This window comes from Oryctolagus cuniculus, chromosome 7, assembly GCF_964237555.1.
Source record: "Oryctolagus cuniculus chromosome 7, mOryCun1.1, whole genome shotgun sequence".
NCBI lineage: Eukaryota > Metazoa > Chordata > Mammalia > Lagomorpha > Leporidae > Oryctolagus > Oryctolagus cuniculus.
In genome coordinates this window covers 76,197,780-76,213,588 of record NC_091438.1, presented here as the reverse complement: position 1 = coordinate 76,213,588, position 15,809 = coordinate 76,197,780, and the positions used below count along the sequence as shown (strand labels likewise).

Sequence of the window (15,809 nt, the reverse complement as noted above, 5' to 3'; positions counted from 1 at the left end):
AGTTCCAACTAAAGTTTAACATAGGGTCATTAAAGCCAGTTGCAGTTTGGTTAGCCTGTTCTCTTTGCATCACTATAAATGCTAAATAAAACATCTGAATCATAAATTTGGACTATCAACCATAAAAATCATAGGATTTGAGGACATAGTGAATGATAAAAAAGTAAGTTACAGTAATTTAGTAAGCAGAAATGAAGCAAACCAATATTTGTTTGTTTGTTTTAGATCTCTTTGGTTAATAACTTCTTGAAGTATGGGTTAAATGAACTCAAGCTATGCTTTCGAGTACGGCTCACTAAATACCTCTATGAGGAGTATCTTCAGTAAGTGTTACCTTTTTTATATTAAAAATACTTGAATAGTAACATTTGTGATATTGAGGTATTTCTTATGTGTTTGATACGTATTTTAGAAAGCCTGCTCTTAGACACAGGAGTATGTTGGGAATAAGTTTCCTGGAATATTGCCTTGGCTCTTCCATTAACTGACAAGTCATCCTACTCTGGACTTGCTTCCTCTAAATGAAAAATGAAATGTTGAGACAGTCTTTAGAGTCTCTTTTGGCTCTAAACTTTTCTATTTCTATATATTTGTACTAGGTAGTATAATGCAAATTTTTTTGTTTTATTTTAAAACTCGCTTGTTTTAAGTCATTTTCTTATTGCTATTTCAGAGCTTTCACATATTATAAAATGGGAAATCTGGACAGCAGAATAGCTAATCCAGACCAGCTGCTCACACAAGATGTTGAAAAATTTTGTAACAGTGTAGTTGATCTATATTCAAATCTTAGTAAGGTAAGTTTTTCTAATTTTTAAATTATTTGTTAAGTTTGTTGAATTTTGAATCTAAAACTTATATAGAATTGCATAGGCAAAACCATAGCAAATAAATATGTAATGCTTTTATAAAAACATTGGAGTTATAATAGTTTTAATAATTAAAATAACAGTTTTTATATTATTTTAGGAGGTACTTTGGCCAAGAACTGACAGTTGAGTGTCTTAAAAAGATTTTGTAAGAATTTGCAAGATGAGATTTTTGGACTGTAAACAGATTTGAATTCTCATTTTTTGACCTGTGTATTTCTAGCAGTTGTTACAGATTGTCAGTTTGTATTTCCAGTTCCACATCCATAACACTAAACTAGGACTTCTTTCCTACCTGTTTCTCTGCTTCAGTATCTCCAATTATAATAGATCATTTAAGGTTTATTCAAAAAATTTTCAAAGGAGTTAGTTTGCTTCAGTTTTCTAGACATTTTTATTTATTTGAAAGGGGGAAAGCAAGAAATGGAGGCAGACAGAGTTCCCATCACTGGTTGGCACCCCCAAATTCCCACAACAGCTGGGGCTGGGCCAGGCCAAAGCCAAGAGCCAGGAACTGAGATTCTCCCATGTGAGTGGCAAAGGTCCAATGATTTGAGTCGTAATGTGCTGCCTCCCAGAGTGTGTGTTAGCAGGAAGTTGGAATCTGGTACAGGGCCAAGACTGGAACCCAGGCACTCTGATTATAGGATGTGGGTATCTCCCGTGGTGTCTTAACTGCTACTCCAAGGGCCCATCTTTTTAGTTTTCTCGTTACTGTTTTCCTCCTCTCAGAATGTTGCCAGAGCTCTTGACTCGAGCCATTTTTTGGCCCATGATTTTTTCCCACTTCTTTAGTTCTTACTTGTCTTAGTGATCTTATCTCACCACCCTTACAGCTTTTGTTTCTCATTAAGCCATCTTCTTTGTCATTGCTTCCTGCATTGACTAGGATGATGTGGTAGGTACCTATAGTTAGTTGTCTACCAGCATCCCCTCCGCTCTTCATCTGATAGGGTCCTCTTCCTGCTCTAATCCACGCAGCTGCCCTTGGTTGGATTAGGGAGCTTGTCTCAAGCTGGACCAATTATTATTTCTTTGCATCTGGTCACAGTTGGCCCAGATACCCATTCTTAGGACAAAAAAATTTATAAGGATCTGGGTTACCTTTTAAGACTCGGAATGATCCTGCTTCAACCATGTGGATGGAGAGAGGATAGGCAGTTCTTAGAAAAGAGATACATCCGGGGCTGGCATTGTGGCGCAGCGGGTTATAGCCCTGGCCTGCAATGCTGGCATCCCATATGGGTGCCAGTTCAAGTCCCGGCTGCTCTACTTCTCATCCAGCTCTCTTCTATGGCCTGGAAAGGCAGTAGAAGATGGCCTAAGTCCTTGGGCCTCTGTACCCAAGTGGGAGATCTGGAAGAAACTCCTGGCTCCTGGCTTTGGATCAGCTCAGCTCCAGCCATTGTGGCCACTTGGAGAGTGAACCAGCGGTTGGAGGACCTCTCTTTCTAGCTCTCTCCGTAACTCTTTCAAATAAATAAAATAAATCTTTAAAAAAAAAAGAAAAAGAAAAAGAAAAATGATACATCCACAGGAACTTCTCTTCTTGTGCACGGGCCCACTACTAAGATACTTTTTCACTTCATGACAGTCTTTTTTTCTTTTTTGAGTTCTCCAGAATCTTTTGCTGATTCCAAATTATAGGAACTCTGACTACATATTCTGAGGATAGGATAGGGGAATATATAGAGCTATTCATGAGTTTGGTAGATACATTTTTTCAAATTATTTATTTATTTATTTGAAAGGCAGAGATACAGAGAGTCAGGTTTTCTACCTGCTGGTTCACTCCCTAAATGACAACAGTCAGGTCTGGACCTGGCCAAAACCAGGAGCCAGGAACTCCATCTGGGTCTCCTACGTGGGTAACAGGGACCCAAGTACTTGAACCATCACTGCTGCTTCCCAGAATATGTAGTAATGGGAAGCTGGAGTGAGAAGTGGAGCCAGGACTCAAACCCAGGCATTCCTGTGTGGGATGCAGGTGTCCCTTATCAGTCTTTGCTGTTCCAAAATTCCTTCTCAGTGTAGATCAGTTTTGTAGACAAACAATTATGTATTCTTTCTGTGGTGATACCAAGCAAGTTTATAAGCTCAGAGCTTGCCACATCTGTGTTAGTGAGATTGTCATCAAATTAATTGTAATGGTATTATGTACTACAGTGTGCTCACTGTTTTAAACCAGACCATTTATTCTAGTGATAATAAGGATATTAATCAGAAAGGGGTGGCTTCAGACTTAAAGTGAATGAACACAATTTATCTTTATTGGAAAACACTTTAAAATATATGCAACTGATAGTGTAGCAGTTGAATTGTCGCTGTGTGAGGGGCAGTACATTAATGTGTGTTCTCAGAGCTTGAGTTTTATGTCACAGAATTAGGGTTATAAGCTCACATGATTATTTCAGTGCATACACATTATGATAAGATAATTGAATAAAAACCTACTAGAGGAGGAAGAGCCTCTAATTTTACTGGTCAAGATTTGTGGAAATCAGAAAAAAGCTGGTAACTGATTTGGGATTAACTCAGGTCATTTTATTCAGTGCCCTTATATTACATTGAGAAATTGCTAAGTTACTAAGGGTTAATTATCACAATAGAATTTATTTGAAAATAAATGTTTTTTCTACTTGTTATGCACTAGACATTGTTCACACAATCTCCATTTTAAGTTTCTTAAGAAAAGAACTGTGTCTTTTATATGTTTATTGATAAATGTATTGTTATAGTACATTATACGTAATGGGAACCGTACATGCTGACAAACATGTTGTGTTAACTACCAGTGTAGTTCTTTAGATTCAGTCAACCTAATTCTTTAGTTTTAATTCTGTGTATTCTAATATTTGTTTTGCAGCCATTTCTAGACATTGTTTTATATATCTTCAAGTTAACAAGTGCAATTGGAGCGCAAGTGAGTCTACTTTTATTCTTTTATTTTATACTTTTATTTAAATTGCTCAAAAGTGTTGTCAATATATGTATATCTCAAAGAATGTTTTCATGTATGTGTTTTCACATGACATATAACAGAGTCTAGTTATAAAATAATACTGTACTAGAGATTTTAAAAGCTATCTTAATTTGGTGTCTCTATTTCCTGTAAGTCAGATACTTAGAAATATTTTTTAAAGATTTTTTTTTTTATTTGAAAGTTAGGGGCCAGTGCTGTGACACAGCGGGTAAAGCCGCCACCTGCAGTGCTGGCATCCCATAGGGGCGCTGGTTCGAGTCCCAGTATTCCACATCCGATCCAGCTCTCTGCTATGGCCTGGAAGAGCAGTGGAAGATGGCCCAAGTCCTTCAGTCCCTACACTTGCATGGGAGACCCTGAAGAGGCTCCTGGCTTCGGATGAGCGCAGCTCCAGCCATTGCGACCAGTTGGGGAATGAACCATTGAATGCAAGACCTGTCTCTGTCTCTGTCTCTCTCTCTCTCTGTCTCTATCTCTGCCTCTCCTTCTCTCTGTGTAACTCTGACTTTCAAATAAATAAATACATCTTTTTAAAAAAATTAAAAAAGATGTATCTATTTATCTGAGTTATTGAGAGAGAGAGAGAGAGAGAGATCTTCCATCTGCTGGTGTATTCCCCAAATGGCTGCAACAGCTGGAGCTGGGCTGGTCCAAAGCCAGAAGCAAGGAGCTTCCTCTGGGTTTCCTTCATGCGTGCAGGGACCCAAGAACTTGGGCCATCCTCTGCTGCCCTCCCAGCACATTAGTAGGAAGCTGGATTGGAAGTGGAGCAGCCAGGACTCAAAATGATGCCCATATGGGATGCCGGTGCTACAGGCAGCAGCCTTATGCCACAGCACTGGCCCAACTTAGAAATATGTTATGGCAGTAATTTAACCAGAAGTACTTAGACATGGAACATACGTATACTTATTATTGCAAAGTAATGTATAAAAAGAAATTAGAACGGGTATAACATATTTTAAGAATTTTTTTAAAAGATTTTATTTATTTGAGAAGTAGAATTAGAGAAAGTTCTTCCATCTCCTGCTTCATTCCCCAAATGGCAGCAATGACTGGAGCCGGGCTGATCCAGAGCCAGGAGCCAAGAGCTTCTTCTGGGTCTCCCACAGGAGTGCAGGGACCCTAGCACTTGGGCCATCTTCCACTCTTTTCCCAGGTTGTAAGTGGAGAGCCTGATCGGAATAGGATAGCTGGGACACAAACCCGTGCCCATAGGGATGCTGGCACCACAGGCAGAGACTTAGCCTACTATGCCACAGTGCCAGTCCCAAGAATATTTTACAATAATATAAATGTTGACTGTTTCATGAGTCTTATTACCCTATCTCTGATATCTGTAATGACAAGAATTACCTTTGAATTTCTGAGGATTCTCATTGAAGTTGAACATCAGTTATTGAATATGTAATGTTATTATTATATATTTATAGCACAACTATGTAATAGTGTGATTTTTATATATATATGTATATGCATTTTATTTGATTAATACATAATTTACTTAGTGATTTTTGTAGGTTTCCAAAACACTGGGGAAAGTTGTTTTTTTTTTTTTTTGAAGATTTATTTATTTGAAAGAGTTACAGAGAAAAGAGGGATAGAACTTCCATCTGCTGATTTACTCCCTCAAATACCAGCAATGGTCAGGGCTGGGCCAAATGGAAGCTAGGAGCCAAGAGCTTCATCTGGGTCTCCCACAATGAGTGCAGGGGCTCAAGCAATTGAACCATCTGCCACTGCTTTCCCAGGCGCATTAGCAGGGAGCTGGATCAGAAGTAGAGCATCTGGGTCTCAAACCGGTGCTCATATGGGATGTGGTGTTGCAGGTGGTGGCTTACACTGCTGTACCACAACGCTGGCCCCAGAAACTGCTTTTTATTTAAATTTTTTTTGTCATTCTTCTTAACTTCTTACTGTTTGTGATTCAGGGTTAATCATACTTACAGCTTGTTTTACTAGAAACAAATAGAGAGGCCTATTCCTCCTTTATGTTATATTTTTATGGTACTTAATAATTTTTATCATGCTGAAGTATATGTTCATGTATTTTTGTTATTTTTGCATTTCTTAAAATCAGAAACTGTGTTTTAGTTAGATGTTTGGCCCATATTTACAGTAGTTGTTAAAATGCATTGAATCACTCAGAGTTAATTAAATTTTTTTGGTATGTACTGAATTCCACATATATTGTACTGGATAGTCAGAATGAAAAAAAAGGAGTAAGACATAGTTTCTTTATCTGTTCATCCATGGATAGACATCTAGGTTGATTCCAATTCTTGGTTATTGTGAAGAACGATGCAATAAACATAGAGTGCAGGTTTCTCTTTCACATGCAGATTTCATTTCCTTTGGATATATTTCTAGAATTAGGATAGCTGGTAGCTATGGTAGAACTATTTTTATTTTTATTTTTTTGAGGAACCTCTTTGTTTTTCTCTATAATAGCTGTGTGAATTTGTATTCTCACCAACAATGTATCAGGGTTTGTTTTTTTCCACATCGTTAGCAGCATTGGTTACATTTTCTCTTTTTGATAGTAGCTACTCTAACCAGAGTGAGATGATACTTTATTTTGATTTTTATTTGAATTTTCCAGTTGGATAGTGATACTGAGTATTTTTTCATGTATTTGTTGTATATGAGGTATATATACACAATGGAATATTACTCAGCCATTAAAAGTGGTTGAAATTCTGACATTTGCAACAATATGGGTAGAGTTGGAGATGATTTTATTAATGAAATAAGCCAGACACAGAAAAGCAAATACCACATTTTCTCTCATTTGTGGAAGTTTGTGTGTGTGTGTGTGTGTGTTTGTGTGTGTGTGTGCGCGCGCACGTGAGAGAGAGAGAGAGAATTTAAATAAGTCCTTACTAGAGGCTGGGAAGGGTGGAAGAATGTGAGGAGATTTGCAAATGAGTACCAAAATGCAGTCAGGTGAAGGTGTTCCATAGGATAATAGATTAACTATTGTTTGAGATAAAGGAAATGAAATGGTTGCTTGCCTGGTGTGATTGGTTTATGCTGGGTATATCTCTTGAAATATTCTGTTGCACCCCATAGAAAGAATAGGTATTTCATATTAAAAGTTTAAAAAATAGTAAAAAAAAAAGATATAGTTCCTGCTCAGCAGGAGTTATAATATGGTAAAAGAGGTAGATATTCAAGCAATTCTAATAAGTGTGATAAATATAATAAAAGCTTTAGTAAAGTATTTAGTACATGGAAGAATCAGAGTTGATTTTTGAGCTGCTTTGGGGAGATAAGTAGGTATCCATTAGATGTTCCGGCTTGTCTCACTACCTGTCTGAATGCTATGCTCAGGAAACAATGATTTCAGTATGACAGAGCACAGGGATATGTAAATGATTGAGGGAGGGGCCTGTGATGAGCTTAGAAAGATAAGCTTCAAGTTTTCTCCTGAGATTGTCCATGGTTGATGAGTTCATTTACAAAAGTAGAAGGTATAGCAGCTAGAAGCAAGGTACATAAGCAGGGAAAGGCAGCTGGAGTTGCTGTGGGGGATGTGAGTTTGAGTCCTTATGTGGAAATTAGATCTTGGGTACGTAAGTGGTGAAACTGGAGGTATGAATTTGTAATGAGGAAGGAATCTGAGAGAAGATTAATTAATATCCAAAGAGAAGCACAAAAAGACACCTAAGGATTATTGTGGAGTCTTAAGAAAATATTAATTAAGAAGAGTTCCAATGGATGAGTGTTAATTAGATGCCATGGAAAAGTGAGAATTGCAATGAGATTTTGGGTGAGCAAAAGCAGTAGAGCAGAGGGATGAGCTGCTGTGGTTGAAGGAGTAGTGGCTAAGTAGTGAAAGTGTAGAGAGGCTGGTACTTTTTCAGAAAAGAAACAAGATAAAAACAATTAACCAAGGGAGCAGTTTCTCAGTCATTGTGACAATCGTACATGTTTGCATCCAGTGAATTTATTGTGATATTCTTGAACCTTCTATACCTTTCTTTCCCTAAAATAATAGGGCCCAGCGAGCATGATGGCCTACTTAGTTGTTTCTGGGCTGTTCCTAACTCGACTTAGAAGACCCATTGGTAAGATGACAATAACTGAGCAGAAGTATGAAGGTGAATACAGATATGTTAATTCCCGGCTCATCACAAATAGGTAAGGAGAAATGTAATAAAGCTGTACTAAATTCACTTTTATAGATGTTGATGTAATCTCAAGTGACTTCTCAAAGCCTAATAACATACATATTAGGGTTTGAAAAATACACTTCACAAAGGGTATTCATGTTATGAAGTAAGAATATTCCACATTTTGAGCTCCTTTTCTTTTTTTTTTTTTTAATATTTTATTTATTTATTTGAAAGGAGAAAGAAAAAGAGAGACAGACAGACAAATCTTCCATCTGCTGGTTCATTCCCTAAATGGCTCCAACAGCTGGGGTGGACCAGGCTGAAGCCAGGAACGAGGAGCTTCTTCTGGGTCTCCTACATGGGTGCAGGAACCCAAGGACTTAGACTATTTTCCACTGCTGTCCCAGGCTTATTGCCAGGGAGCCGGATCAGAAGTGGAGCAGTAGGGACTCAAAACAGTGCCCATGTGGGATGCTGTGGGCGCCAGCATTGTAAGCAGTGGCCTAACCCGCTGTGCCACAGCACTGGTCCCTCCTTTTCTTTTTTTAAAAGATGTTTATTTGTTGATTTAATTTATTTGAAAGTTAGATCGAGAGAGTCAGAGAACTTCCATCCACTAGTTTATTCCCTAAGTGCCTGAAACAACTTGGACAGGTCTAGGCCACAGTCAGGAGCATTGGGTGGCAGGGACTTGATTACTGAGGCATCATCTGCTGCCTCCAAGGGTGCACATTAGCAGGGAGCTGAAACTGAGAGCAGAACTAGAACTGGAACCGAGGCATTCCAATGTTCCAGTGTCCCAAGTGGCATCTTAACTGCTGTGCCAGACATCCACCCCTCACACTCTTTTTTTCTTAACAAGGAAGTATTCCTGATTTGCATCATCATATGTGTAGTTCACTAATTTTCTGATCATCTCCCTTTAAGCATAGTCAAGGTATAATTCCAATTCCAATTTTCTTATACTGCTCAAAGAAAATTTTGTCTCAATTTATCCAAAAATATTTTGAGACTATGTTTGTAATGCTCAGTAATTCATTCTCAACTGCATGTGTTTCTACTTGCCTTCTGAGTTTTAAAATCTAAATAGGAAGAAACATGTGTTTGGACCCAGCTACACTAATTTCAAAGTCTACTTCCTCTACTCAACAGTTTTATGATTTTAGCATGTTATTTCTAGCCTCATTTTTCTTGTTCATAATAGGTAGATATATAGGATTATTAGGATTACATTCAGATATATACATATACATACATATATATATATATACACACACACACACATACACGGCTTTACCTCAGTTTTTGTTAATTAGCAAGAGCTAAAATTTTCTCATGTGATCCATCAACTTTCAGTCGTTTTGAGTATACTAATATTTATTTAAAAATCTGTAGGCTATTCTGTAGGACTTCACCGAGTTACTTAGGAAATTGCTTTTTTAAGAGTTCACGCATCCCTTTTTGTACTTGGAATGTTTAAATTAAAGTGGTACCAATTTTGAGTGGGTTTTTGTGCTCTACAGAGGCAGAGGAATAGATGGATAAGTGAAGAGATGATTTGCCAACTAAATGAAAGATGGTATCAGCGAGGATGTTTTCAACCACAGGAAATAGAAAACATGACTCAGTTAGCTCCGATAAATAGGCGATAGCTACTTCCCATAAGACGGGGCAGTGTCTGGCACAGCATGGTCAAAGCTCTGCTCTGCCCTACTTATGTGTTTTTCTTGTCCTTAGAGTTTTTCTTGTGATCACCAGATTTCAACAGCTTCTCTTCCCTGGTAAAAGGTCTGGGAGTAATAAGGAGCCATTTCTTCTTAGAAAAAATACCCTGTGCCCCAAGTCCCACAGCTGACTCTGCTTCATGTCTCATTGAGCAGAATAACCGTGTGCTCATGACTGAAGCGGTCACAGCAAATGATTGTGTTGGACCGTTTGGGATGTATACCTTCTGAAGGGGGTTGAGGCCATTCCTAAAGCATTGGGGTGCACAGAATAGGATAGACAGCTCTAAGAGAATTGGAGTTCTCTTAGGAAGAAAGATACAGAAGAGAATGATGTTGGCTAGGCAGCCATTGGTATCCTAAGGCATTCTGTCCATTTTGCTTTTTGATGAGGGGTGAAATGACTAGGTTGAGGAGGAGAATCCTCACCTCATGTGCCTCCATAGGGTCAGATATGCAAAGGAGGGACAAGGATATAAGAAGTAATTATAGAGACAGAATTATGGGATCCTCTTATTTGGTATTCTTAAAACTGGGACTCTTTTTTAAGATTTATTTATTTATTTATCTGAGAGGTGGAGTTACAGTGAGAGGGAGAGACAGAGGGAAAGGCCTTCCATCCTCTGGTTCACTCCCCAAATGGCTGCAATGGCTGGAGCTGCGCTGATCCAAAGCCAAGAGCCAGGAGCTTCTTCTGGGTCTCCCACGCAGGTGCAGGGGCCCAAGCACTTGGGCCATCCTCTGCTGCTTTCCCAGGCCATACATAGCAGAGAGCTGGATGGAAGAGGAGCAGTCGAGATTAGAACCAGTGCCCAAATGGGAAGCTGGTGTCACAGGTGGAGGATTAACCTATGTACCACAGCGCCGGCTTGGGACTGTATTTCTTTGTCAAGGAAACCATGTAACAGGATAAAAGGCAGTGCATCTTTTTGAAAAGTTAACTTTATTTGAAGGGGTTGAAGTAGGAAGCACTTTGTTTTTATGGTGAAAAATTGCAGGTAGGGCCTGTATTATGGTGCAGCAGGCCACCTGTGATGCTGGCATTCTATGTGAGTACAGATTCGTGTCTCAGCTCCTCCATTTTTGATCCAGCTCCCTGCTAATGCCCCTAGGAAGGCAGTAGAGAATTTCCTAACTACTTGGGCCCCAGATACCCACCTGGGTGACTCAGATGGAGTTCCTGACTCCCAGCTTTGGCCTGACCCAGCTGTGGTCATTTAGGGAGTGAACCAGCAGATGGAAGATCTCTGTCTCTCCCTGTCTCTAACTCTGCCTCTCAAATAAATAAAGAAATCCTTTAAAAAAAAATTGTGAATACATTTTACAGTGGAGTAAAAAACTCAAATTTTTAAGTGAAAAAAAAAAAACTTTGAAGAAAATTAGTTATTTATTGAAAGGCATTTCTTTCTTTTCCTTTTTTTTTTTTTTTAAGATCTATTTGTCTGTCTGTCCATCCATCCATCTGAAAGGCAGAACGACAAAGGGAGAGACAGAGATCTTTGACCTGCTGGTTCACTTCCCGAATGTGTACAACAGCCAAGGCTGGGCCAGGCTGAAGCCAGGAAACAGGAACTCTGTCCTAGTCTCCCACATGGATGGCAGGGACCCAAGGACTTGGCCATCATCTGCTACCTTTCCAGGCATGTTAGCGGGAAGCTGAATCTGAAAAGGAGCAGCTGGGACTTGAAGCAGCGCTCCAGTATGGGATCCCAGCATTGCAAGTGGCAGCTAAACCTGCTGTTCTACATCTGTGACTCTTGAAGGCTATTTCAATTGTGCCTTCTAGACTCCCATGTAAATATTTACTTTCCTCTGTTGTAAGAGGTACTTTGCTGGGAAAATTACATCATCCTTATAAAGTGGAAAAATTACCAACTTTAGAGTCAGAATTACAAGTTCAGTACGTTGGCTTTCTGGTTGTATGACGTTCACAGATTTACTTAACTACGCCGAGGCTTTCTTCTATAATATATCCTTTTTTCCTAGTCATTCTGGTAGACTCATTCAGAGCAGCTTAAGAAAAAGGGGAATTGTGAGGATATGATGGGGTTCCAAGAATAAGATCAACCTCTAACCAAACAGGCCTCCTCAGAGCTGCCTGATTTTGATTTAAGAGCATGTCAGTTGTTCCCTCCCCCCACCCCCTCCTGTGTTGGTCTCTACTATAACTTGTAGTCTATAATGTTGGTCCTAGCTCTTTGTTTCCATATATTTTGACATCTTCCTTCTCTGTCTTATTTCAAACTTCTGAGAATTAACTTGGTACAATTTTCTAGCCAGGCTACACATAGCAAGGGCTGCAGTCCAAGTTGCAATCCAGTTAGGTGTGTATTCTGGAATTCTAATCCGCTGAGCAGGAGCAGGATCTTAAATTCAGACCAGTGCTTGACATGCACCAGATAAGCTGTTAGCCACAAAATATTGATTTGAATGCAAATGTTCAATTCTCAAATACTGTATTTCTATTATTTTTCAGGCTTAGCTAATGTTAAAATTAATTGCTAAATTATTTTCTTTAATAGTGAAGAAGTTGCCTTTTACAATGGGAATAAAAGAGAAAAGCAGACAATCTACTCAGTCTTCCGAAAACTGGTAAGATGACATACTTGAGGCACATGCATTGATGGAAAGAATTTTGTTTGGCTTGTACCATCTTTAAGTTATGAGTATATTATATGTCTTTAAGATAGATATACACACATACATGTGTACATAACTTAAAGATACTTATTTTTAAATAGCTATAAGTGATTTTATACCATGTATTTTTTTAAAGATTTATTTTATTTTTTTGAAAGACAGAGTTACAGAGAGAGGTAGAGAGAGAGAGAGAGAGAGAGGTCTTCCATCTGCTAGTTCATTCCCCAGATGGCTGCAATGGCCAGAGCTTCGTTGATCCAAAGCCAGGAGCCAGGAGCTTCTTCCGGGTCTCCCACGTGGGTGTAGGGGCTGGAGGACTTGGGCCATCTTCTACTGCTTTCCCAGGCCATAGCATAGAGCTGGATCGGAAGAGGAGCAGCCGGGACTAGAACCGGCACCCATATGGGATGCCAGTGCTTCAGGCCAGGGCTTTAACCTGCCGTGCCACAGCGTCGGCCCCTAAGCCATAGTTTTAGTAGAAACATGAGTGTTAAATACTATCGTATCAATTAAACTGCCCATTTATAAAAATGGATAAGATTTATTAAAATACTCCTCAGTGCATTTTTATGGATATTTCTTAGGAAATTTATTTAGCTTTAAATTTAATGATTCCTACAGAATGAGATTGTTCCTGCAGCATTCAGGAAAATCCTGTGAAGATTATTATGCAGAGCAGGGCCAGCAGGCATTTTCTGGTTTAAGGGCGATAGAGTACATATATTGTAGGCCTTTCAGATGTGTGATCTCCATTGCAACTCTTCAGTTCTGCCTCTCAGAGGTAGCCATATTCAAAATGAAATGAGTGGATGTGGCTGTGTTCTAATAAAACTGTACTTACAAAAACAGTCGCAGGCTGGATTGTGGCTGTGGATGCTAAGTTTGCTGACCTTTGATTTAGAACATAAACTTTGTTCATGTGAAAGCTCTAACATAGTTTTTATTTAGTTGCCACTTGGGAAATTTGAATTCAAGTAATTTTATTCATTGTCCATTCAAAAGATAGTGAGTGTTGTCTGACTGCTTGCTCCAGGTTAATGATAATGATGTTAAGCGGTATGATTAAAATGCTGCCTTTTCTTTTTTTAGTGAATGTAAAATGCTGCTGCTTTATTTAGTGAAAGTTTGTGAAAGTAAATGCATATTTTGGGTTGTTTAGATAGAGTGAAGAATTGTCATTTTAAATTATTTACAAAATTTGATCTTTGCCATGTTGATACTTAGTATGACTAAACTTTAGCATGCTCACTGATAAAATGCATTCAAGGTAATTTACTAGCTGTTCTTCACATGGTTTATTGATTCTCTTTCTTCAGATTTTCAGTCCAAATGTTAATTCCTTTTTGAGGCTTTTCCTTCTCTGATCAGCTTATTTGAAATGACCTCAGACAGTTACTCTGTTTCTTTAAAATTTTAATTTGCCATTTATAATCATCTTGCTCATTTATGATCATCCTCTTTCACTAGAATGTGAACTCTTTGAGCTCAGGAGCCTTGTCTGTTTTATTCATTGGTGTTATCTAGCTGTGAGCAGGGTGTCTGACACAGGCTAAAATGCTGCACACGTTGCTGTAGTTGCAGAAGAGACTGTACAAGCTGCCATGTGCTCAGGAAGGTCATGTTTTAGTGAGGAGACAGTGAATATGTATGTGATGGGCTGTTCTGTGTAAATGACAGGTAGTAATCAATTCTGTGACCACAATGCAGCAGGATCAAGAAATAGAATATGATTTTGGCTATTGCTTAGCTATTTGGCTAGAATGACCAAGAAGGTCTTTGTTGAGGAGGTAATGATTAAGCAGAAACCTACATGAAGTGAAACCTACATGAAGTGAAAGAGTTAGCCATAAAATGTACATTTTTAGGAACAGAGTATTCCTGGTGGCAGGGGTGGCAAGAGGAAAGCCTTAAGAAAAGAGCATGTTTGAGAGCTCAGTGAGAAGGAACGAAGGAGCAGCAGATGATGGCTTGAAGGTGGACTCCAGTGCCAGGTTATGCAGGACCTTGCATCATCTGATAAGTAGATCACCAGCAAACACTGAAAATACAGAATAAAAAGCAGTTTTTAGGATTGTAATTTTGATGTGACTCATGCTCAGGATAAAGCTACAGACTCAGGCTGTATAGCACAGATTTCCATTCACACTTGATTTAGATTGTGTGTGACAAGTTTTTGGGAAAGCACAGATCATGTTGCATGTCTCTGCTGAAAGTGAAGCCTTGTGTACCAACCTGGACTGCTAGTGTTTTAAGCAAGTGAGCTTATCCCTCTGTTCTTTTTACTTTGGTTGTTGATCAGTTTGAGGATATATGTATCTGACAGTATTGTGACTACTATTACATGTAAGGGAAAAAAATTGTTATAATGAATTATATAATTTCCTTTCTTTTTGCATAAAAATGGTTTCATGAAGTCTTTGGCACCTGCTCTATGACTAGCATTCTGCTCAGCTAAGCGTGATGTACAATATGATCAGAAATCAGTCACACAATAAATATTTTTGGAATATATTAATTATACAGTTTTATCCTCATGGAAATTTGAATTTTTTATATGTATAAATATATATATATATATATATGTATGTATGTATTTTGTTTTCTGCTAGGTGGAGCACCTGCATAATTTCATTTTGTTCCGGTTCTCTATGGGCTTCATGGATAGTATAATTGCCAAATGTAAGTATATTTTAAAAGAGATGGTCAGTGAGGTTTGAGGAAAAATTGCAATATTGCTAATGTTTTGAATCTTCCCTTGTTTCAGACCTGGCCACTGTAGTTGGTTACCTAGTCGTCAGCCGCCCTTTTCTAGATTTGTCTCACCCTCGACATCTCAAGAGTACACATTCAGAACTTCTGGAGGTACAGTGATGATAGTAAAATGGAAAACCAAATACAAAAATAAAGACTGGTTTTTAATTTTGGAAATGTAAGTGAAAACTAATATTTATTTCTGTTTAAGGATTACTACCAAAGTGGAAGAATGCTTTTGCGAATGTCTCAAGCTCTGGGTCGAATAGTTTTGGCTGGACGTGAAATGACTAGATTGGCTGGGTAAGATTGGTAAAAATGAGCAATTGCAGAGAATGATCTTTTCAAAAATATGTTTTCCTTAATGTTTATATCTAATTGAACTTAAGATAAGGGGATATTTCCTGTTCCAGCAAACTGATTTCGATAGAAAACTAAGGAGGACTTTTCTCTGATAGTAAACTTCATGTTTCCTAAAGACGGTTATCTGGAGCATAATGCTAGATTAGTGATTCTCCAGCTGTTGTTCCATGGACACTGGCATTGATAAGTTGGGAAGTATTGAGTCATGGTAGTTTTTTTTTTTTTTTAATTCACAGAAATTTAAGCTAATTGAGTAGAATTGTCTGATTTGAATTTTCTGTCCTTCCTGCAATATATATGTATATATATATTTTACCCTTAAATTTGATAATGGCAACCCAACAGAACAGATGGACAAAAA

General features: G+C 38.4%; 1 protein-coding gene across 2 annotated transcripts in view; it reads left to right on the top strand.

The window, feature by feature from the left end:
• The window catches only part of ABCD3 (ATP binding cassette subfamily D member 3), an 80,337-nt gene that overhangs the window by 42,700 nt on the left and 21,828 nt on the right, over positions 1 to 15,809 (top strand). For both annotated transcript variants that reach the window (XM_002715849.5, XM_017346066.3), the window contains 8 exons: positions 226 to 323; positions 674 to 797; positions 3,736 to 3,792; positions 7,853 to 7,995; positions 12,217 to 12,286; positions 14,944 to 15,013; positions 15,099 to 15,196; positions 15,297 to 15,388. In XM_002715849.5, the coding sequence (XP_002715895.1) occupies positions 226 to 323; positions 674 to 797; positions 3,736 to 3,792; positions 7,853 to 7,995; positions 12,217 to 12,286; positions 14,944 to 15,013; positions 15,099 to 15,196; positions 15,297 to 15,388 (752 nt within the window). The remainder of the gene's footprint in view (positions 1 to 225; positions 324 to 673; positions 798 to 3,735; positions 3,793 to 7,852; positions 7,996 to 12,216; positions 12,287 to 14,943; positions 15,014 to 15,098; positions 15,197 to 15,296; positions 15,389 to 15,809) is intronic.